General features: G+C 50.3%; 7 protein-coding genes across 7 annotated transcripts; 2 read left to right on the top strand and 5 right to left on the bottom strand.

Moving 5' to 3' along the window:
- Nucleotides 1–138: 138 nt before the first annotated feature.
- FPRO_11125 (uncharacterized protein) lies at nt 139–1,745 on the bottom strand (the record flags this gene model as incomplete). The annotated part of the gene is made up of 3 exons (XM_031232164.1): nt 139–301; nt 348–1,539; nt 1,583–1,745. The coding sequence occupies 3 exons, from the start codon at nt 1,743–1,745 to the stop codon at nt 139–141; spliced, it is 1,518 nt and encodes a 505-aa protein (XP_031082128.1).
- Nucleotides 1,746–2,278: 533 nt separating this feature from the next.
- On the bottom strand, nt 2,279–3,887 carry FPRO_11124 (uncharacterized protein; the record flags this gene model as incomplete). The annotated part of the gene is made up of 3 exons (XM_031232163.1): nt 2,279–2,710; nt 2,758–3,217; nt 3,265–3,887. The coding sequence occupies 3 exons, from the start codon at nt 3,885–3,887 to the stop codon at nt 2,279–2,281; spliced, it is 1,515 nt and encodes a 504-aa protein (XP_031082127.1).
- A 521-nt stretch (nt 3,888–4,408) lies between these two features.
- On the bottom strand, nt 4,409–5,369 carry FPRO_11123 (uncharacterized protein; the record flags this gene model as incomplete). The annotated part of the gene is made up of 4 exons (XM_031232162.1): nt 4,409–4,963; nt 5,011–5,214; nt 5,261–5,278; nt 5,325–5,369. 4 exons carry the CDS (start codon nt 5,367–5,369, stop codon nt 4,409–4,411), a joined length of 822 nt encoding a protein of 273 aa, XP_031082126.1.
- A 1,764-nt stretch (nt 5,370–7,133) lies between these two features.
- FPRO_11122 (uncharacterized protein) lies at nt 7,134–8,544 on the top strand (the record flags this gene model as incomplete). Its single annotated transcript, XM_031232160.1, has 4 exons — nt 7,134–7,339; nt 7,534–7,623; nt 7,670–7,747; nt 7,797–8,544. 4 exons carry the CDS (start codon nt 7,134–7,136, stop codon nt 8,542–8,544), a joined length of 1,122 nt encoding a protein of 373 aa, XP_031082125.1.
- Nucleotides 8,545–8,785: 241 nt separating this feature from the next.
- On the bottom strand, nt 8,786–10,020 carry FPRO_11121 (uncharacterized protein; the record flags this gene model as incomplete). The annotated part of the gene is made up of 2 exons (XM_031232159.1): nt 8,786–9,077; nt 9,125–10,020. The coding sequence occupies 2 exons, from the start codon at nt 10,018–10,020 to the stop codon at nt 8,786–8,788; spliced, it is 1,188 nt and encodes a 395-aa protein (XP_031082124.1).
- Nucleotides 10,021–10,281: 261 nt separating this feature from the next.
- FPRO_11120 (uncharacterized protein) lies at nt 10,282–12,297 on the bottom strand (the record flags this gene model as incomplete). The annotated part of the gene is made up of 1 exon (XM_031232158.1): nt 10,282–12,297. The coding sequence occupies one exon, from the start codon at nt 12,295–12,297 to the stop codon at nt 10,282–10,284; it is 2,016 nt and encodes a 671-aa protein (XP_031082123.1).
- Nucleotides 12,298–13,613: 1,316 nt separating this feature from the next.
- FPRO_11119 (putative DUR1,2-urea amidolyase) lies at nt 13,614–19,103 on the top strand (the record flags this gene model as incomplete). Its single annotated transcript, XM_031232157.1, has 1 exon — nt 13,614–19,103. One exon carries the CDS (start codon nt 13,614–13,616, stop codon nt 19,101–19,103), a length of 5,490 nt encoding a protein of 1,829 aa, XP_031082122.1.
- Nucleotides 19,104–21,124: the final 2,021 nt, after the last annotated feature.

Raw genomic sequence — 21,124 nt, 5'->3', positions numbered from 1 at the left:
ACTGTTCAGTGTCCACTGCTGCATGTCGCTAGGTGCTTGTTCAAGACTGCGTATCTGAACAAACTCCTGTCGTGTATTGATGCCCTTATAGACCCCCGGCAACTTTTCTCTATCCCTGTCTATTGATACCCCATTCTATCAGTAAACGTAACGAAAGTAAGGGTTCTCCTTATCAGTCAAGTCCTGGAACGCCAGCTTCGCTCTCTCACTCTCTTCTCCCAACCCCAGAGCATCCCTCCTCTTGTTCTCATTCCTCAGAACAAAGTACAGCGTAGTCGACGCACAAATACAAATGATGTAACTAAAACAGTCAGCAACGAACCAAGAACAATGTCAACAAGACTTACCAGATAATCAGCCCCAACCAAAGAGCAGGATAATGATCCTTCTTCGTCTGACTCCAAACAAGCTGCGGTCCAACAATATTTCCCACACAATACGCCACAAATATCGTAGCAGCCATAAAACTCTTCTTCGTATGACCCGCAACATTGGACATTCCAATAGTGATTATCAGACTCACCGTGCCCCCAAAGAATCCTGTAATTGAGTATCCCACCACCGGCGCAGCAGCGCGGTAACTCCACTCACTCTTCCAGATGATGGCACAACCTGCGATGACGGGGAGACATGTAAAGATGAGCATGAAGATGCGGATGTTGGTGAACTTGGAGCCTAGCCAGCCTGTGAGGAGAATCACGATGAAGCACAGTCCGCCGAGGGGGAACTGGAACAGGATGGAGTGCAGGGTGCTCCAGCCGAAGGTCGAGACGATGAGGGGTCCGAAACCGCTTACAGCACCGTTAACGGTATATGCTGATGCCATCATCAGTGCGACAAGCCAGATCTTGACGTCGAGTATGGCTTCTTTGAGCTGCGAGCTTTTGAACTTGGTGCAGCGCACACCAGTTTGTCCGTGTCTCAAACGCTCAACAGCAGCGAAGCGTTCCTCAGAAGTGAGGAACCAAGCTGACACAGGCGAATTCGGCATAATGAAGCAGAACAGTCCAAAGAGAAAGGTGAGAGATCCAGCGAGGAGATAGATGTACTGCCATCTCTTCAATCCCCCACCCGTAATCTGCGCAAAGCCATAGTTCATCGCTCCACCAATAATGGTGAACAGTCCCGTCGACGAGAACCACCAACTCTGTCGCAGCGACTGCTCAGATTGCGTATAGTACCCCGAGACAATACACATGAACCCAGTAGGGATAATACTCTCTACGAAACCGAGGAAGAATCGCTGCACGTATAAACCTTGGTAGGACGTCACCGCAGCAGTCAGCATGCAAATAGCAGCCCACACAACGACCACGCCGCCGAGAACACGACCGATGTTGAACCTCTGAAGAGCGAATGTCATGGGATACAAACCCGCCAGCATTCCAAAGTAGAACAGCGACGTTGCCCAGCTTAGGCGACGAGTGTCGACTGTTGGCGGTGTAGTCGTTGCATCAACAATGGTGAGGTGTAAATCCGTCGTCATGCCGAAGAGAACTGCTGAACCGAGAATAGCTTTGTCGTAGTATACGAGGCCATCTATACATGTTAGAAGAGCTGATGAGGATGAGACGGAACGTACATCCTATGATCATGGCGGGGATGAGAAACAAATCAATCTTTCGGACTGCGCGCGCCGCGACGATGGGATCAATCGAGTGCTGCTCCTCGCCTACAATGGCGATGGCTTCATCTCTCGTTCCCACCGGCGCCTGCGCGGCATTTACTTCACTTTCTGTTCCCATTTTGCTCTTGTGGCGAAGATATCACGAGGTTGCAATGAGCAATTGAGTTCTGAAAAACTAGCAACCAGCTCCAAGAATTGGCTACGCTGTGTCTTTTTAGTCGCAGCCAAGCAAATCAATCAAATGTCATATGATGCCTTATTAGCACGCATAGCTTCAATGAGGCAATTTTTTCATCACCATCGATAGCCGTTTTAAGCCTCAGCTGCATTCAAACACCCTTGTAGCTCATTGAGCTAAAGTGAACTACAGAGTTTTCTTAGTTGGTGTTCTGGACCTGCGGATGTGAGCCGGGATTAATGGTTCGTGGGGGTTTGTCGATCGATGAATGGCGAGATTTCACTCTACGGCCCGTTTAGATGCCTCGCTTGGAGATGCTGCACTGTATTCATGATATGATGACTAGTATACCTCGCAAAAAGACTCGCCTACACGATACCATCGCTAAGCTAGGAATGCATGTTCTATAACTTGTGATGCCCTTACCCCCCCAACGCCTGGCTAACAGTATATTCAACGACCCTGTTATCAAATCAGAAGATTCTCTTAGTACTGGGCCCAACCCATTGCACTTCTGAACAATTCCTGTTCGACCTCCACTGCTCAATTCGCTCAGTCAGCCATCCTGACTTGAAGTCCACCCATCGATCTTGGCGATCTGGCGGTGGTGGTATAACATTGCCCTTGTCGTCTTTGACTTCAGGCTCGATGATTTTCTCGGGTTGTCGTGGCTCGCCGACTCGGAAGGACTTGGAAGTAACACACTTCTTCTCGTCGCGACCTCGCCAATTGTACTGTAGACAATCGCTGCTGTCCTTACAGTACTTGCCGCACGCTTGAAATGAGTCGATTCTTGCTTCAGGCGGTGCAACTGTGAAGTCCCATTTCCCATTGTCCCAATTCTCTGCAACTTCACGATCGCCAGGGTGGTGAAACTTCCACACGTCAGAGTAAAGCAACGGGCGCTATGACGGTTAGAAGGTTAAACAAAGTTTACCGGTGATCTACTTACCCCAAGCTGTCGTTGCGCAAACTCCCACCGCCAAACTTCAACCATGTCTTTCGGCGACGACTTGTGTAGCGTCATGACAGGCTGGCACCAATACTTGTCGCTGAAAGGAATACTGTGCAGAGGATGCGGGTTGAACAGTGGCCAGTATCCCCTCAGCGGAACACTAACGTTCCACAACGCCCATCCCGTAACGCTGTCACCGCAGCAATCGTCCCGAAGCATGGGAAGCCACTTTTCCGTAGCTGGCGGTTCGACGTACTGTCCGTAGGGCGTTGTCTTACGGACGAGGAGTGCCCTCATCGCACCACGGCTGAGAACAAAGCCTGGCCCGCCGTTTGCGAACCATGTCTTTATGTCTTGTTTAACGTCGTGCGTACCCGGCGAGGGTGAGCCCATGTACAACGGCGCATCGGGGTCGAAGGTTTGGAGGAAGCGGAAAGCGTTGTCCCAGAAGACGTAGCTGTAACCGTTAGTGGCTTGTCAAACTGCGCGTGTATGGAAACTTACGTATCTGTCTCGAAGAAGAAGTAAAAGTCTTTGTTTGGCTTCATCTTCCATGCGCGCTCGATCATTGGGAGGAATTTGAATTTGTCCATCCTCCAACCTTGGATGCGCGCTGTCGCTTCCATGTCCACGTCGAGGGTGCCATTTGCCCGCATTTCCTTCTGCCACATGTAGTTCACGAAATCAGGATTATCGTGGTAGTAAATGGCGGGTAGATCGGCGAGAACATCGATCGCTTGGTGGTCGTGTACCGACTCGTCGAGATCCGAGAAGACCAGCAGCTCGTCCTGTCCAAAGCAAGCGCTCACACTATCGAATTGAGCATCGAGTCTTTCTTTCGTGTCGGCGTGGCCCATTTTCAAGACAGGTTGTATCGTCTGTAGCAAATGCTTGGGGAACGTCGCGCAAAGATCTTGGGTTGTCTTACCCTCGGGGTTGACGGACACGGGGCGAAAAGAGCTCGTCGTCGAAAAGGAATAGTACTGAGATACGCCATAGCTGCCGTGGATAGCACCCCAAAAGACAAGTATGAGAAAGATGACGGTGCAGAGACCAGCAATGGCCATGCGACTGAAGCGTTTGTTCAGCATCAGTCGCCGGCTGGAGGAGGACCAGCTTGAAGGCATTGCAGCTGGAGCTCGAACATGGCACTAGGGCCTTGTTTTGCTAAGAAATGACGATGTGAGGATTGCTTTGGGTTGTCGCGGGAAGAGACATGATGGAATGGATGGAATTGGAAAGCCGGGATAGTCTTAGGGTGACGTTTTCAAGGGGCTAGGTCCACTAAAAGCAAGCCCCTGTCGCGGAAGCAGGACGCTCTAGAATGAGTCTGGAATCGAATCTTGGGAGCGCCAGACTTTTGAGTTGACAGTAGGAAATACGAGAGACAATCGATAGGTTGTAAGCTTATGGTTAAGGTTATAATAGCTTGGCTATAGACGGAAGACATGGCTCTCACTGGTCTACACAAGCCAAACCGACACATGGCGAGGGATTTCTCTTTGTCCTGTGATGAGTCTAGCAGTGCAATTCTCTTTATGGCGATAATTTTATGAATCATTACAATATTCTAATTATATATCTCGTGAACTTCTTCTATGTTAGCAAATCGATAGTTGGGAGGGGACTGCTCGTTTCCTGACCATGCTCACTCAACATCTTGAGACACACGATGTGCATTCCTCGCCCTCACGCCCTCTCCATTCCCACTCACAGTCCTAAACACTGAACTCGAAGAAACATTTTCATTCATCATGACTCCATCCCCTGCGCTCTCTTCACCTTCAACTCTCTTGCCCTCGCTCCCAAACCTCTTTCTAACCCATGGCAAAAGGTTGTAATACCCACCACAAGCAAAAACACCACACCACAGAACAAACTCTGTCGCGTAGATGACAATACCGAGAACATCAAGCTCAGGCTGGAAGAACACGGACACAAGTGAGAACACATCGCCTGCTGCATCAATGGCGACGAAGAGAAACGAAATGCCACGGACGGTTCGGTGTTTCCAGATGTCCCAGTAGTGGGTGAGTACGCCTGCTGCGAGTAAGGCTGCGGACAAAGACGCCATGAGAATGAGAGGCCACTCTAGTGAGCTTGATTTGGCGATGCGAAGGGCGATGATGAGACCGGCCTGGATACCGCCCATCACGGCGGCAATTGGGACGACAACGAGGAGAGAGCGGTACACACTCCATTTCTGACCGTGTTAGCTTAACTACGTTTGAATAGACTTAGGGTTTGTACTCGTTCGTAGTAGTAACATTGAATCCATGTTACGAGACTCAAAAGCGTCAAGATTTGAGGCTGTATCCGCAAGGCGATGTTGAACTCTTTGACGATGTTGTACACGCCCAGCGGTACACCTGCCCATGCCCAGAGCATCATCATCGATGGTTGAAGACCCGTTGCATTGTGCCTTCGATAATTGACGATGATTTGAGGAATCAGCTACAGAGTATCAGTGCTGGTCTTCGGCGTGGGTGAGAGGACGAACCTGGATTGACCAACAGACCTAGCAACGTTAGCACGCAATTCAGCAGGACAGGCAAAGAACTTACAGCCCCGAGGGTACCTAGAATATTGGCTGCGACAGGTACATCCATTTTCGTATCGGAGGGAATCCGATGGTTGTGTCGCGAAGATGAGTGAGGATGGACGGTTTGGATGAGCACATCAAAGTTGACGCGCCAAGAATGTTAGTGTGTACTAGCAAATTTAGTATGGATGCTTAACAGCTACCATCCACACAAACAGGCAAAGTCATAGTTGCAGAATTAACGCACAAAGCTCGCAAGAACTGAAAAGACGGTGGGCAGGTATTCTTTGCATGCGGTTTAGATCTTCCAAGAACAAAGAAACACAAAACTTCTCCCATCACGCAGTCAAATCACTGGTCCAGTGTTTGTGGAATATCCATGACCCGGGAGGCTCTTATGGCTCGAAGTAATGCAGACTGGAGCTGGCGCCGTCCATATCGGAGGCATGAAAGGACCTTGATATTTGAAAGGTATAGCTATCAGTGTTTTTGGTGCTAATTCTTACTCATTAACTACTACATATAGGCATTACACACAAAAAACCTTCAAAGTCAGACGAGATGAGAAAGCGGCTAAACGATAGTATAACTCAACGGAGGCCTCCATCACCAAAGATTCGTTATGTATACACGGTACGGTAGTGAAATTCCAGGACATCAGCACAAGAGTGAGCGTTTTGAGACATGGGAGAAGACGTGAGTGGAACCTATAAGTTCTTCTCGGAACCGAATCCGAGGCAAGAAATCTAAACTCTCGGTACAGCGTCATCAATATCAGGCTTAGAAACGCGCTGACGCTCCTCCTCGGTGTTAAGTGTACACCATTCGAAGTGTAGGAGACGGTGTCTTGTCATGAAGAGGATGTAAGAGTCTGCGAGTCACCCCATTCTCAAGCAATTGGGTAGCACTCTGTAGCATACAAGTTTCTGTATGTAGCCTTTGAAGGGATCACCTTTGTATAGACCCGGGCATTGGCTGATAAGAAAAGATCGTGGCAGGAGAGTGAAGTAGAAGCAACATGTACGAAAGCAGACCTGATATACAGAGCGGCGATAATGAGGTCAGAACATACGAAAGAGCTCTCACACTCAATCTGTAAGTCATACTCTCAAAGGGCAAGAAGACCACCGACATTCGACAAAGATGCCAAGAATATATAAGTGGTCTAAAGAGCTACTAGGTTTACCGAAATCTTTTCATTGCTGTGATTAGAGATCCCAAGTTTAGGTTTCCTACCTTTCTTAGATAACGCCGTAAGAGTAAGGATCAGTCCTCTTGGCAGTGGATATTTAACATTTTGCTAGTCCCTTGCCCAAGGATGAGAAGTCCGGTTAATGCCCGTGTTGTCTGGTTAAGACCTTCTTTTTCTTCTTTAGCTCTATTCCGAGTATTGGTTCTTTTAGATCACTCTGTTCTATCTCCTGCTTAATACTGTACCTTTTCCGTGTCTGGGGTATATAATTCCAGGAAACTTCCCACTCTCCCATCATTTATCGAACCGGCCTCCAAGAACAAACGAAACTCTCTCACCAAGACCATTTTAACTTCTATCTGTATTGCCAAGTCTTCGGCAGCCGAAGATGACTATTTCTCCCAATCTGAATGCTAGGTATAAAGTGTACCTATTCTCAGCTAAAATAGATTTGGGCTTCTCTCAATGGCGTTTACAAGTGAGTTGCCGTTGCAGGGGGCGCAGTCATGACGTTGAGACTCCTCGTATTCTGAAGCACCAACATGTGATATCAAGTAGCCTGTAAACATATAAGAAAACAACTCCAAAACATCAAGAAACACTTGTTTTGTTTGCTAAGTGGTTAGTTAACAAGGCAAGATGCATTCCAGCCCAGACTCAGACTCAGAGCTTCCCTACATCGAGCCCCCTTCCAACGAAGCTCTCAAACCAATCCGCAAATCTCCTCCCTACACAGGAACGCCCCTCGTTCTCTTCCTCTCCGACATAAAAACTCTTTTTCCAGAACTTCTTCTATCTTTCGTATCTCTTTATCCCTCTGTATCCATGGAAGTCCGGCCCATTCTGTGAGCTTTACCCATCTCGGGAGAACCTCATCGACATTACAATTCACTGTATCTCTCAGTAACTCAGCTAGCTTTCATAGTTTCGCTGTTTACACAAGCATTCCTCCCGACTTTTGTGTATATTGGTTATATTGCGGTATTCTTTGGGGTTAATGAACTTGTTTGTTGGCGTTTTAATAGGGACTTCCCCACAGCGGGTTGAAGTCGAGTGAGGATGGGTTTACGAGGACTTGGCCTCGTCATGACGATGAGGCTTGGATATTCCTCAACGGTATTTGTGTTGGGTGCGTTGACCTCTCTCAGCCTTTGGACTCTACTGAATGTGACCAGCAAGAATTGGTTCCAGAAGAACATCGGCCGGATCTCACGAACATTTCATCGGCCGGTAGTTGGTATTCACAAACGAACGTAAGTCCCAGAACAACTCTTCAAATAGTCATCCTACTCATTTTCGTAGTGCCGGCGTCGTCTTCGACCTCATCCAAAGCCTTATCCAACGCGCCCTCCTCTATGCAACCCAAGACGTACGTGAATGCTACATCCTCGTTAAGAACGCCCTTCTCGATGACCACAAGAAGAAAGTAATCTTCATCCTCCACTCCCAAGGTGGAATAGAAGGCGGCATGATAATCGACAGGCTCCTCGACGAAATGCCCCTCGACAAGCTCCAAAAGCTCGAAGTCTACACTTTCGGCAACCTCGCCAACCACTTTAGCAATCTCTACCGCGGCAACGACACAAGGTCTCCCGTTATTCCCCATATTGAACATTATGTGAATGAGAAGGACTTTGCATGCCGCTTTGGAGTTCTCTACTTTACGAGGCATTATGCACAGAATGAGAATAGGTTTGCGGGCAAGGTTTTTATTAATAGAGGAGGGGGACATCAGCTGAATCAGCATTATCTTGATGATATGTTCCCTCTGGATAAGACGCTTCAGAGGGCGAGGGATGCTACAGGTGGAGACTTTATGCACAGAAGAGTTCGGGTGAGAAAGGATGGCACTGTGAAAGTGACCACCAAGGCAGAACTACCTGCGGGTTTTATCGTCACCGAAGATGAGGGGTCCAAGAATGGGATTATGAAGCCAGATGAAGTTCCCAGGATGGGAGATCTGAGTAGACTGTGGAAATATCGGAATGGGCAGTTGCCAGACTCCTTCAAGAAGGTCTTGACTGGCGGTCTGGAAAGAATTAGAGGGTAGGATATGGTGTTCTTGGAACAAGAAGAGACCGTAGCATAACATCCTGTCCATAACAAATCTCGGCACAAGGGCACAAGGGCACAACGCAATAATGTCACAGTGATCTTGAACTTGATCATTGTAAATACCTTTGCTATTTCGTTTCTTCATAGATGGGCACATTTCATGCCGCCCTTTTCCGATGTACATGACCATACCGTGATCAATACCCCGCTCCCGCTCACAGCTCCGACCTTCTCCCTTAGAATGTCGTCTGCATCTTGGGATAATCCTTGGCCTGAACATGCAAGTCGGCATAGATAGCTGCAGACTGGTCATCAGCAAGATGCTTCATGCGCTTCACATCATCATCCTCAAGATGTTCAAGCACCGTCTCGGGCTCCTCCTTTCCGTCCTTCTGGTCCTTCTTCTGGGGCTCAACAGCCTTCTCAATACCATCTGATTCGCCGATGAGAAGGATCTGGGCGTTGGGGTAGTCAAAGTGAGATGGCTTAGATGGAAGCCAGCGCAGAGAGCGGAACTCATCAATGATTCTAGCCACGTTAGCAATTGATTCATGGTAAAAGGCGTGGAGTCTTACTCTTTTGGAAAGTCGGGCCCCTCAGGCAATTGAGTGTTTTGAGGTCCTGGATACTGAGGGTTCTTGGTGCTGATAATGAAGCTTCCCTTCTCCTTCAGTCCCAACTCCTTCTGAACCTCCTCAAGCTTCTCAGGCAACGTCGTCAAATAAGCCAAATGACTCTCTCGGCCAGTCGACGTGATAGCATACACACCCTCACCAACAGGCTTAGCAGGTGGTGTACGACGTGTACCAGCAGTCTTGGTTTCATACTCGTCTGCGGACAAGAACTCCTTCTTGATCTCGTCATATGAGGCGCCAGACTTTTCGACGAATACCATGTATCGCTCTTTTCCACTTTCGGGGAGGGTCTTCTTGGGAAGAGCAAGGATGCGAGTGTTTCCGGAGTCAGCAATGGGACCATCGCCGAGACGAGCGTCTTTTGCGATGGGTCGAAGCATGATGAAGGAACGTGCGATGTCATCAACGCTCTCGGGGTCTTCGAGATTCACGCGACCGCGGATGAAGAAGTAGATGATGCCTTTTTCGAGGATGCTTGAGGGGACATCAGGTTCCTCGGACGGCTTGACAGCATCTTTGCCGTTTGTCTCCTGCTTTCCATTTGTCTCAGATTCTTTGCCGTCGACCTCTTTCTTGTCATCTGACTGGGAGTCTTTGCCATTGATTTCCTCCTTGTCAGACTTGGCCTCGGAGTCATCTTCCTTTTCCGCAGTGCTGTCATTATCCTTAGAATCATCCGAAATGACCACCACATCATCAAGAGTCGTCTGGCCAGCCTCTTTCTTGGTACGCTTCGCATCGGGAGAGTCATGCTGAATCTGGTGCTTCTCACCAGTTGCAGCCTGTTCCTCGCCATTGCTGGTCTTTTCGACGTCTTCGTGCTTTGAATCAGACATTTTGGATACTCAATGGTGTTATAGACGACAGAATTGAAGAATTGAGAGATTGTTGATGTCTAGAATAAAGACGTTCAAATGAAAAGATTGACGGAAAGTGGTGGACGCGTCGCGTTGAGTGTCGTACAGGTGATGTCATAGACATGTTGCCTCACCAACTTTCGTGTTTGCTTCGTGTTTTAGTTAAGCCACACAAATCATAGCGTCATTCTTGATTCAGATTCCGTTGTGGCTTGGTCCTTTTGTAAGTGGACTCACTCTTCATGAAATGCTATCATTGGCAGTCTTTACCATACCGAGACCACCGATATCACGCTCGAGCAGCCTCAATGCTTCTCTAGCGAAGGGAGCTGCTGCACCACGGACTCTCAATGCCCATCTGAGCTCATCGACTCGAGATGCACACCACGCCATCTCATCGAATGAGTCTGCAGTTGCCCAGAGTAGACCGGCCAGAGATCCAATCTCGGCTGCTTGATATGCTGCAGCACTGCCCCAGAATGCAGCAGTGTGCTCGGGACGTAGAGATCCTAGCAACTCAATCGCTGACTGTAGCTTGGCTCGAGCTGTCGATCGTAAAACTTCGTAAAGAGATGCGGGCGTGTCTGGTGTTGTGATTCGGACCAACGCCCGATGGAGCGCGATTTCGACAGCTGCGTGGGCGAGATGAAGAGCTCCATTGGCACATAATTCTCTCAGCTGGGTGTTTTGTAATTGCAGTCGAGCTGGTAGATTCGCGTGCCACTCTCGAAGACGAAAGACAAGAGGCTTCGCCAGTTCAACAGCAGCGACAACGCCCATCTGATCCAATGTCCCCCCAACACGAGTAGCTGCGGCACTGTAAAATGTTCGAATCACATCACTCAGAATCTGCGTCAGCTCAATGTGACGAATGAACAAGTCCCATCCGACAATGATAGGCGAAGTATGATCCGGGTTCGCTTCAGGATCCATCTGACCAAGCTCGGGATAATCTGGGGCAGTGCAAGGCCTGACATCCCAGTCATTGTCTTGGATGAGAAAGGGTCGTCCGTGAACACATGCTCCCCAGCGATCTTGCATGTACAAAGCCCAAGCGAGCCTTCGACGCAGACCGACTTCCCATGCGGGTATTGACCAAGAACTACAGTCGATGTGAATACCCAGATCTTGAGCCATGGCGACAATCTGAGCTGTGAACATCCGGTTCGACATCGGGTGCGTATGAGATCCAGACTCGACAATCTTTCGGTTTCGTTGCAGGAGAAGTAAGCCAGCCTCCAGCGTACTAAGCTTGGGCCGTCGCATATCCTGGTTGATAGTTCGTTCAGCTAGTTCTTCGAGAGCTGCTGGATCCGGGATAGATTCGACTTCGCGTCCTGCAAGCTGACTGTCGTAGAGTTGCCAATCGAGAGCTACCAAATACACTGCAGCAAGTAAAGATGGTGCAAAATGTCGGTGAGATAAACGATGCTTGCTGATAAAGACGTCTTTGTGTAAGATTGGAAAGCTGGGGTGAACAATTCGAAAGTAGAGATCGACCAGCGTGCGGCCAAGGGGGTGAACTGTCGCTTCGATGGCATCCAAATCTGCGATGCGCATCTTCTCCGAAGCAGTAGATTCATCAGGATGAACGAGGAAGACAGTCTGATAGTCCAATCGTCTAGCAAAGGTGGATGTCGTGGACAGCGGTGGAGCTTCCTGGTTCAGCAAATTAGGGCGATGGAGGTCGAGAAGAACAGGATCACGATAATCGGTTGGTCCGATATACTCAGCATGCGTCTTCAAGTCCAGGCCGAGAGTATTGCTGAGAATACTAGGACGGGACGGTTCAGGCATGTTGTCCTCAAAGGGCATCACTTGCTGCATTTGAGTGAACTGCTGGTTACTTTCCACACTCGCGGGAGTAGACGCAGCATCACCATGTCGACTCGACGGAGACGCCCCCATCTCAAGGCCCGCGACAGGCGATGTCGTAGAGTTTCCCTGATTCTCATCTCCATCTCGAGCATCATTCTGCTTCTCACGTTCCTTTTCCCGATTCTGTCTTCTCTGACGAGGTGTAGGCCCACGCAGGAACGTACAAGGCTGGTTGTGAAAAGTACATAAAACACATCTCGTCTGACCCTCCTCCTTTACACACCGCGTCTTACGAACACGGCACGTGTCACATGGTCGCGCACGGGCGCTAGCATTACCGACAGACGCCCCGGAGGTAGCCATCAGAGGACGGCCAGATCCGGAGCCGGACCGGGAGAGATCAGACTGGCCGGCGCCGTGAAGCGGGTGCGAGAACATGACCCCACTGGACGCGGGCGTTCTATGTCTGAGTCTGGCTTGTGATAAGAGACAAGGGGCCCATCTTCTGGCTGTGGGCCGACCAGTTGACGAAGCGGGAGTCGAGGTCGTGTCGTGGGCGTACGGCGTGATAGTGAGCAGCCATCCATTGTTGATGATCCGCCATTGGGGGCCGCGCCTTATCAGTTCGTCCTGCTACGGTAAGGTCGTAATACGATAAGGAATCATCGGAGATGGGAATGCCCCACGGGGTCGGAAATACGGGGAAACGGATATACCGATGGACGTTGGTTCATTGTGAGACTTGAGTTGATCTGGTTGAAGAGAGGAATTGGCCATGTCTGAATAACTTCAACTCGAGTATATCTTCTGTGATACATACGAAAAGTCCATCATATGTCGATCTGTCGCAAATAACAGAAGTCCCTCCACTTTAAGCCCGCAAGCCGGGGATCCAATAGCATAAGCCATGTCTCAATCACGAGCTTGCCTCTGCATTGTCCTTGCTCCCATTGCCTCAGACATGCATCAACTCTCGAAACGATACATCCTTTTCGAGTAAATTGACTGGTAATATACGATCTCGCCGCCGGCCAAAACAGATAGTCCATCGTGGACCAGGTTGACAACCACTTTAGCCGCCGGCGAGTCCCATGATTGGCCGAACTTTTCTGGGTCTTCTTATCGTGGACTATGAGCTGACGATCTATGAAACAAACAAAATTAGTAAAGAATTCAACTTCAATTGACTTGGAAAAATGCGTTGAGCAAATGAATTGAAAGCCATTGACTTGCCTGTTATTCCCGCACCTGAAGACGGGGTAAACGTCCGGAAACAACACGGACTAAGAGCGAACTTGTAAACGGCTTAGACTCGGCGATAGCGTAATTTTCCACATAATCTCAACCCCCAGACTCAACCTTGACTCCTTCTCACACTCATCCACGTGCATGTCCAGCACTCAATTCGTATAATACCGTACAGCCAGACCTCAGTGTTTGGCCGCCGGGCCTTCGGCAAGTTCGCCCTCTTGAAAGCAGAGGTGTTGTTGTGTTATCAGTGAACATGAAATCGTTTGGCTTCGTGATCCTCGAGGCTATGCAAGTTTACGAATCTCGGAAACTCGAACCCGTTGAGACGATTCCGCAGTGTTACCTTCAGGCTCATCCGACTTGATCTGTTGGGGGAATTAGTATAAATATTGCTGTTTGGTTGTGCAAGAAACTGCTTCGATAAACAGCAGTCTTGTTCTTACCTTGCCTATAACCTCACCTAGCTTCCTTTGAAGATCTTGTTCCTTCATCCCCCTGACACCATGACCGAGCCCTATACTGCCATCAAAGTCGTGGAACATCTTCCAAATGGCAAGACGGATTCATCCCCTTTGACTATTTCTCAGTGGAAATCTGCCCAGATTGCCGGAGATGGCCTCGACCGACTCCTCTCCCTCGTTTCATCCGAGAGAGCAGCTAATTTTACAACTAAAGCTTGGATATCGCTAGCTTCTCCTGAACAGATCAAATCCCAATGGACATCCCTTCAGACCTTGACCTCTGACACCGCGTCCCTCCCCCTGTATGGAGTCCCCTTCGCTGCAAAAGATAATATCGATGCCGAAGGCTTCATCACCACTGCTGCATGTCCAACGTTCAGTTCTACCCCAGCTACTTCAGATGCCACAGTGATTGCGAAGCTCAGAGCCGCTGGAGCAATCCTTATTGGAAAGACGAATCTCGACCAATTCGCTACTGGCCTGGTCGGTACGAGATCGCCATACGGTGCTGTTCCTAATTCCTTCGACCCCAGTCGTGTCAGCGGCGGTTCCAGCTCTGGAAGTGCTGTCGTTGTCGCTCGTGGCATAGTGCCCTTCTCTCTTGGTACGGATACAGCTGGTTCTGGTCGAGTTCCAGCAGGGTTCAACAACATCGTGGGATTGAAGCCAACCCGTGGTGCTTTGAGCACTCACGGCGTACTTCCTGCATGCAAATCTCTCGATTGTGTGTCCATCTTCACCCTTACGGTTGGTGATGCAGAAACAGTCTTATCTGTCGCGGAAGGATACGATGTCCAAGACCCATATTCTCGAGCGCGACCTGACCCTGACATTGCCCCTTTTGATGAGTTCGGAGGCTCAGCAAGCCTTACTAAGCCCTCTCTCGCAATATGTGCCTCTCCAGACTGGTTCGAGCGAAACGACCATTATCCAGCGTACGAAAAGGCTCTCGCCAAAGCAGAAGCCTTGGGATGGGGCCTCGTTCAAGTGGACTTCTCCCTCCTCTTTCGACTTGCGCGACTCCTGTATAACGGCCCGTGGGTTGCCGAGCGGTACGAAGCCATCCGGGGCTTTATCGAGAGCGCCGCTGCGGAAGAAATGGATCCTGTCGTGCGAAAGATTATTATCAGAGCCCAAACCCTTTCCGCCGCGGACGTCTTTGAGGGTGAATACCTTCGTCAAGAACTTACACGTCAAATTGAGCGGGAATTCGCTCAGTTCGATGGCCTCTTGGTACCCACATCGCCAACATTCCCCACGCTTGATGAGCTCGTCAAGAACCCGGTCGAGGAGAACTCGATTCTGGGTACTTATACCAACTTCGTCAACTTTCTGGACTGGTCGGCGCTCTCTATCCCTGCAGGCTTTCGACCAGATGGACTTCCATTCGGTGTGACGCTCATCTCGACCCGTTGGCAAGAACCATTTCTCCTGTCATGGGCTCGGAATTGGTTTGGTAACGAAGAAAGGTTGTTGGGTGCAACTGGTGTAAGCGCTTGCGAGTCACCCGCTTCAACATCATCGATCCCGTCGAATTACATCCCCATTGCTGTTGTTGGTGCGCATCTCACTGGGTTTCCTCTCAACAAGGACGTAGTGGCTCGTGGAGGAAGGTTCTTGAGTGCCACGAAGACTTCATCGTCTTATCGGCTGTACTCCCTCAACACAACAGTCGGTCCCAAGAAGCCAGGTCTGAAGCGAGTGCCCACTGGTGAAGGTGCAGAAATTGAAGTCGAAGTCTGGAATCTGCCCAAGACCTCCCTCGCAAGCTTCACGCTCACAATTCCTCCCCCTCTTGCAACCGGTTCAATCGAACTCAAGGACGGGTCTTGGGTGAAGGGGTTCGTATGCGAGCCCTGCGGCTTTGATGAAGCTGTCGATATCACCAGCCACGGCGGCTGGCGAGCTTATCATGCTTCTCTCGAGAAACAGACCAAATCGTTGACAAATGGAGTTCGTAAGCGTACTATCTCAACAATTCTCGTAGCCAATCGTGGCGAGATCGCGGTTCGTATAATCGAGACGATACACAAAATGGGTCTTCGAGCTGTTGCCATCTACTCTGAGATAGATTCAGATGCCGCACACGTTAGCAAAGCTGACATTGCTCTCAAACTTCAAGGTTCTTCAGTGTCCGAGACTTATCTGGATATGGACCAGATACTGAAGTTGGCAGCTCAATCTTCAGCTGACGCCATCATCCCTGGCTACGGCTTCCTCTCTGAGAATGCAGAGTTTGCTACCGCCGTTGAAGAGAAGGGAATAATATGGATTGGACCAATTCCAAAGCAAATGGCCGATCTCGGGCTGAAACATCGTGCCCGCTCTATTGCAGTCGAGGCAGGCGTTCCCACTGTCCCCGGGTGTGATACCCTTCTCACATCGCTGGAAGAAGCTCTCAACGAAGGCGAGCGAATTGGCTTCCCCTTGATGCTGAAAAGTACTGCTGGAGGCGGCGGTATCGGCCTAAGCTACTGCAAAGACAGACAGAGCCTAGCCACAACGTTTGAGAGTGTTCAACGGCAAGCGGAAGTTAATTTCGGCAACGGCGGCGTTTTCATCGAGCGGTTTATCCAACGGGCTCGCCACGTTGAAGTCCAGATTCTCGGAGACGGCACAGGTCGTGTCATTGCTGCCGGCGAACGTGACTGCTCTCTGCAACGGCGCCATCAGAAGGTTGTTGAAGAAAGCCCCGCGGTATTAGTCCCTGAGTCAATTCGGGCGGATATGCGAGCGGCTGCAATTCGGTTGGCTTCATCCGTCGAATATCGTAATGTCGGCACCGTCGAGTTCATATATGATATCGATTCAAGGGAGTTCTATTTCCTGGAAGTGAATACTCGGTTACAAGTTGAGCATCCTGTGACTGAGTCAGTAACTGGTCTTGATCTTGTGGAGTGTATGATCAATATTGCCGATGGAAATGCACCCGACTTGTTTGACATGGAGCTCCAAGTGTCTGGTGCTTCGATTGAGGTCCGTATATACGCTGAGAGCCCCCTTCAGTCTTTCCGCCCCTGCGCTGGTCGTATCACTGCTCTTGAGTTCCCTTCCTCCCTTCGAGTTGATACTTGGATCCAACGTGGGACTGGGATCACGACTTCTTTCGATCCTCTGGTGGCCAAGCTCATCGCATCTGGGTCCGATCGCGAAGAGGCTATCGAGAACTTAGCCAAAGGCCTTGCAGCCACTCGGATTGAAGGCGTACAAACCAACCTCGAATATCTTCGCCAGATTGTAGCGTCTCCCATGTTCAAGTCTGGCGATTATACGACGAAATCTTTAGACTCCTTCCAGTTCCGCTCCTCTTCTTTTGAAGTCCTTCAGCCTGGGGCTTTGACCACGGTTCAAGACTACCCTGGCCGTACTGGATATTGGAACATCGGTATCCCTCCTGGGGGCCCAATGGATTCTTACTCCTTTCGACTGGCGAATCGTCTCGTGGACAACTCTTCAGGCGCGGCGGGGCTAGAATGCACTCTTGGAGGCCCGTCCTTGAAGTTTCATTGTGATGCTGTCATTGCCGCCGTCGGTGGTGTTGCACAAGTCACAATCGATGATGTAGCGGTTTCCATGAACCAAGCCATTGGTGTCCGAGCAGGTCAAATACTGAGTATTGGTGTCGTTGAGCATGGTCACCGTGTATATCTTGCTATTCGGGGAGGAATTCAAGTCCCAGTCGTGATGGGCAGTCGAGCGACTTTCGAACTTGGGAAGCTTGGGGGCTTCAGCGGTCGTAAGCTCCAAGCGCGCGACATCATTGCCATAGGTTCTGAAGCTCCCTTGGTTAGTGAAGGTCGGACAATATCACCAGTGCCTGTGCCAACTCACCCCAAAGCCTCATGGACCATCAGAGTCATCCCCGGTCCCCACGGAGCACCAGACTACTTCACCCCTGAAAGCGTCAAGGCGTTGTACCTCAGCGAATGGAAGGTTCATCACAACAGTAACCGCCTCGGTGTTCGTCTCACTGGCCCCCAGCCCGAATGGTCTCGCAGAAGCGGAGGCGAAGCCGGCTTGCATCCGTCCAATATCCATGATGCTCCGTACTCGATCGGTAGTGTGAGTTTCACTGGGGATGAAGCTGTCGTTCTGGGATGCGATGGTCCAAGTCTTGGTGGATTCGTGGTGCTGTGTGTGGTGTGCTCTGCGGATCTGTGGAAGATGGGACAGGTTCGGCCTGGGGATACAATTCGCTTCGATCCTATTGGTGTTGCAACTGCGATTGGATTAGAGAAGAAGCTTGATGAAGCCATTGAGACACTCTCACCTCTCGAGGCTTTGGAAGGCGTCCCGTCTGATGAGACAGCTCTGGTACAGAAGTTGGGAAGTATTCCTGCCACCGTGGGTATCATCGAACATGACGGCCAAAGAGTTACTGTACGTCAAGCTGGTGACCGAGCATTTCTCTTGGAGTTCGGTGATGCCTCCGCTTTCAATCTCCGTCACAACTTTGAGATATCAGCGTTCTGTGAGAACCACGAGAGGAACCCCATCTCTGGCGTTGAAGAACTCACCCCGGGTGTCTTCAGCCTCCACGTCACCTACACTCGCGGTCTGTCCCCAGAGCTGATGCTATCACGCTTGGCAGATCACATCCGCTCTTACAAAGTCCCCTCCCAAGTCCCCTCAAGGAGCGTCAGTCTCCCCATTGCGTTCGACGATAGTGTCAGCCGCGCCGCCATCGAACGATATACAGCAACAATCCGTCCAAACGCACCCTGGCTGCCCAGCAACATCGACTTCCTCCAAAAGCTCAACGGCATCGCTGATCTGACCAAAGTTTTGAGCGCGGCGGAGTTCGTAGTCCTTGGTCTAGGTGATGTGTTCATGGGATCCCCGTGTGCAATCCCCTTGGATCCGCGTCACCGTCTGTTCGGAACAAAGTACAACCCTTCGCGCTCTTATACGCCTCGTGGCGCTGTTGGTATCGGGGGGCAGTATATGTGTATCTACGCGACGGATTCGCCTGGCGGATATCAGCTTGTCGGAAGAACAGTTGAGATCTGGGATTCTGACCTTGTTGACACTGGGGCTTGGTTCTTTCGGCGCTTTGACAGGATTTCCTTTTATCCCGTCACTGAAGCGGCGCTGGATGGAACATCGAGGGCTGAGCTTGTTCAAATCAGTGACGGTGTTCTTGATCTTGAACAGTACGAGACGTGGCTTACGACGAACAAAGAGGACATTGCCGCTGCTGCGGACCAGCAAGCAAGGGCCATTTCCAGCGCGCCCTTTGTCAATGAATTGCTTCTTCCGTATCAAGTCGAGTCTGTTGTCAACGGACACAGCCCGAGTCTGGACAGTTCGGGTCTCCATGGTGAACGAGTCAAGGCGACGATGCCGGGTCGATGTTACAAGGTCATGGTGAAAGAAGGGAGTGTTGTAGACAAGGGCGATGTTCTGGTCTGTATTGAGTCGAGTAAGATGGAAGTTGAGATTCGTAGTCCTGTTGGTGGAAAATGCTTGGTTGTTTTGGTGCAGGCGGGGGATTTGATTGACGTGGAGGATGATCTGGTAGTCATTGAGTGAGAGAAAAGCGTGTTTCAGTGGAGTTACAATGATATGTGGCGACGAACAGAGATTTCGCAGTCACGAATTCACGACGATGAGCGGCAAGTATTCACTAAGTGCACGAGTTTATGAGTATCAAGATAGAAGTCAAGATGAGTTTCAAGTGTTTGATTGAGTTTTGTATTGTACCCAAGTCTCCTGTCCAAGTCCTCCAAGTCTAAGTCCAAGCCAAGTCAAGCCAATCCTCCCAGGCGTTCCCATGAGTGCGGTGAAGAGAGAGAGAGTGTGTGTGTGTGTGGTGTGACAAGTGTGTGTTTGCCATCAAAGTCCCGGTTGCGTTGGAGTCGCAGCTCGAACGAGTGTGCAAGTTTGACACTGTATGCATTGACTTGAACCCCGTTCAAACCAATACATACAGTGCAGATCTCGCACAATTGGACGAGCTGTGACTCCAATGCAACCAGGGCCTGAGGCGAGTCCACGAGAGCCACGGCCATACCGGCCGGCACCTCGACGCCAATCAAACCTTGCGAAGCCGTTTGGGTTGGTGAGTGCCAGGGTGTTCAACGCGCCTGGGGGGTCAAACCGCTGCCCAGTGAAGAACTGCTGGAAGCTTTGGGCTGTAAAGAGATTGGATGTTCTACAAAGGGTCAGAGTCGAGATGTCAGCGTCGTGTCAAAATAACATACCTTGCACACTCGTTCGAGACTGACAGGCCGTGCTCGTTGTCGGCCTTTGCGTCCTTGGCCAGCAGGCGGCGTACATTGATCTTGGCCATGAACTTGCGGACTTTGAACTTGGTCTTCTTGAGTTAGCCCATGAAGCCCATGGTGACGGTAGCTGAGGGCAAGTGTGAGTTACCACAAGGTGCGATAAAGGGAAGGGAGCAGATGAGGAGATGAAAGGGCATGACCAGAGGAAAAGTGAAACTTACCATGTCACCGAGCCACGAATGGCTCGGGAGACTCCCCCGCTGGGCAGGGGGTCAGTCCGCCGCCGCCATAAACACAACGCAATATGCCCAAGGTAACACTCTGCGCAGGACTTCGTTAGATTGGCTCTTGAACCTGAGTCCAATAACCAACCCCACAAAGCCGCGGGCAAAGTGCCGCATTGGGCATATTGAGTGTCGACGAACGGATACTTGAGGCTCGAGGGGCCGTCGTGTGTCCAGTTGATGAGGACTGATTATGGATATAGAAGAGAGAGAGGGTAAGGGAGTGAGGAGGGATAAATATGTTTGTGTTTGGCTGAAGAGGAAAGGGGGAAGAAGAGAGAGATGAAGAGGAGGAAGGATGGATTAAATACCAACCAGAGTGGATCCAGCTGATCTTGTGGGCGCGCAGAGCTCGAGCTGCGTGGAACAGTAGCAGCGAGGCGAGGGCCAGAGCCCCGAAGCCCTGAGCTCGAGCGGACCGTGATTCACAGGCAAGTGGGCTCTCCAGATGTGCAGAGATCTCGAGAGCCTCTCGGGCCAATCACATAATTTACACTGCCTTCCATTTAATTCCCCTCGTGTGCGGAGCCGCGCAGAGGGAGTCTGTCTCGACGAGCTCCCCCAATGAAAGGGGGCGAGCTTGTGACTTGGGACGGTTCCAAGCTGACGGGAACTTGGGCAATTTGATCCAAAGACCTTCAGAGCCGCACTAATATTGGCCAAGACTTGTTGTAATTTGGGCCAAAAACGTCCTGAGCTTACGTAGGTCGCTCGCCTCGCCAATCTTGGTCCTGCTGAAGAAGCCAAGCCACTCTGCGAGTGCTCAACCACCTCGAGTCCATGCATCTTGCAATTTTTGTGCGATGTTCACCGGTACATTTGAGCGCTTCGATGAGTGTTCTGTGCATTCATCACCGTTGTACCTAAAGTAAATTCATATCATAGCTTCGTAGTCAATACAGTTCTCAATGCATGCACATTGCAATTACTCATTCATTTTTGCATCACTGTTGGTGACATAGATTTTCTCACAGTTCAGTACCAGTGTTCACATCGCCAAGTCACTCACTCTATTGTTGTGGTGCAACTACCGCCCAATGAC

The sequence above is a fragment of the Fusarium proliferatum genome, assembly GCF_900067095.1.
Source record: "Fusarium proliferatum ET1 genome assembly, contig: FPRO_scaffold005, whole genome shotgun sequence".
In the NCBI taxonomy this organism is placed as follows: Eukaryota; Fungi; Ascomycota; class Sordariomycetes; order Hypocreales; family Nectriaceae; genus Fusarium; species Fusarium proliferatum.
The sequence above is the reverse complement of the archived record's forward strand: the minus strand, read 5'-3'. Positions and strand labels throughout refer to the sequence as shown.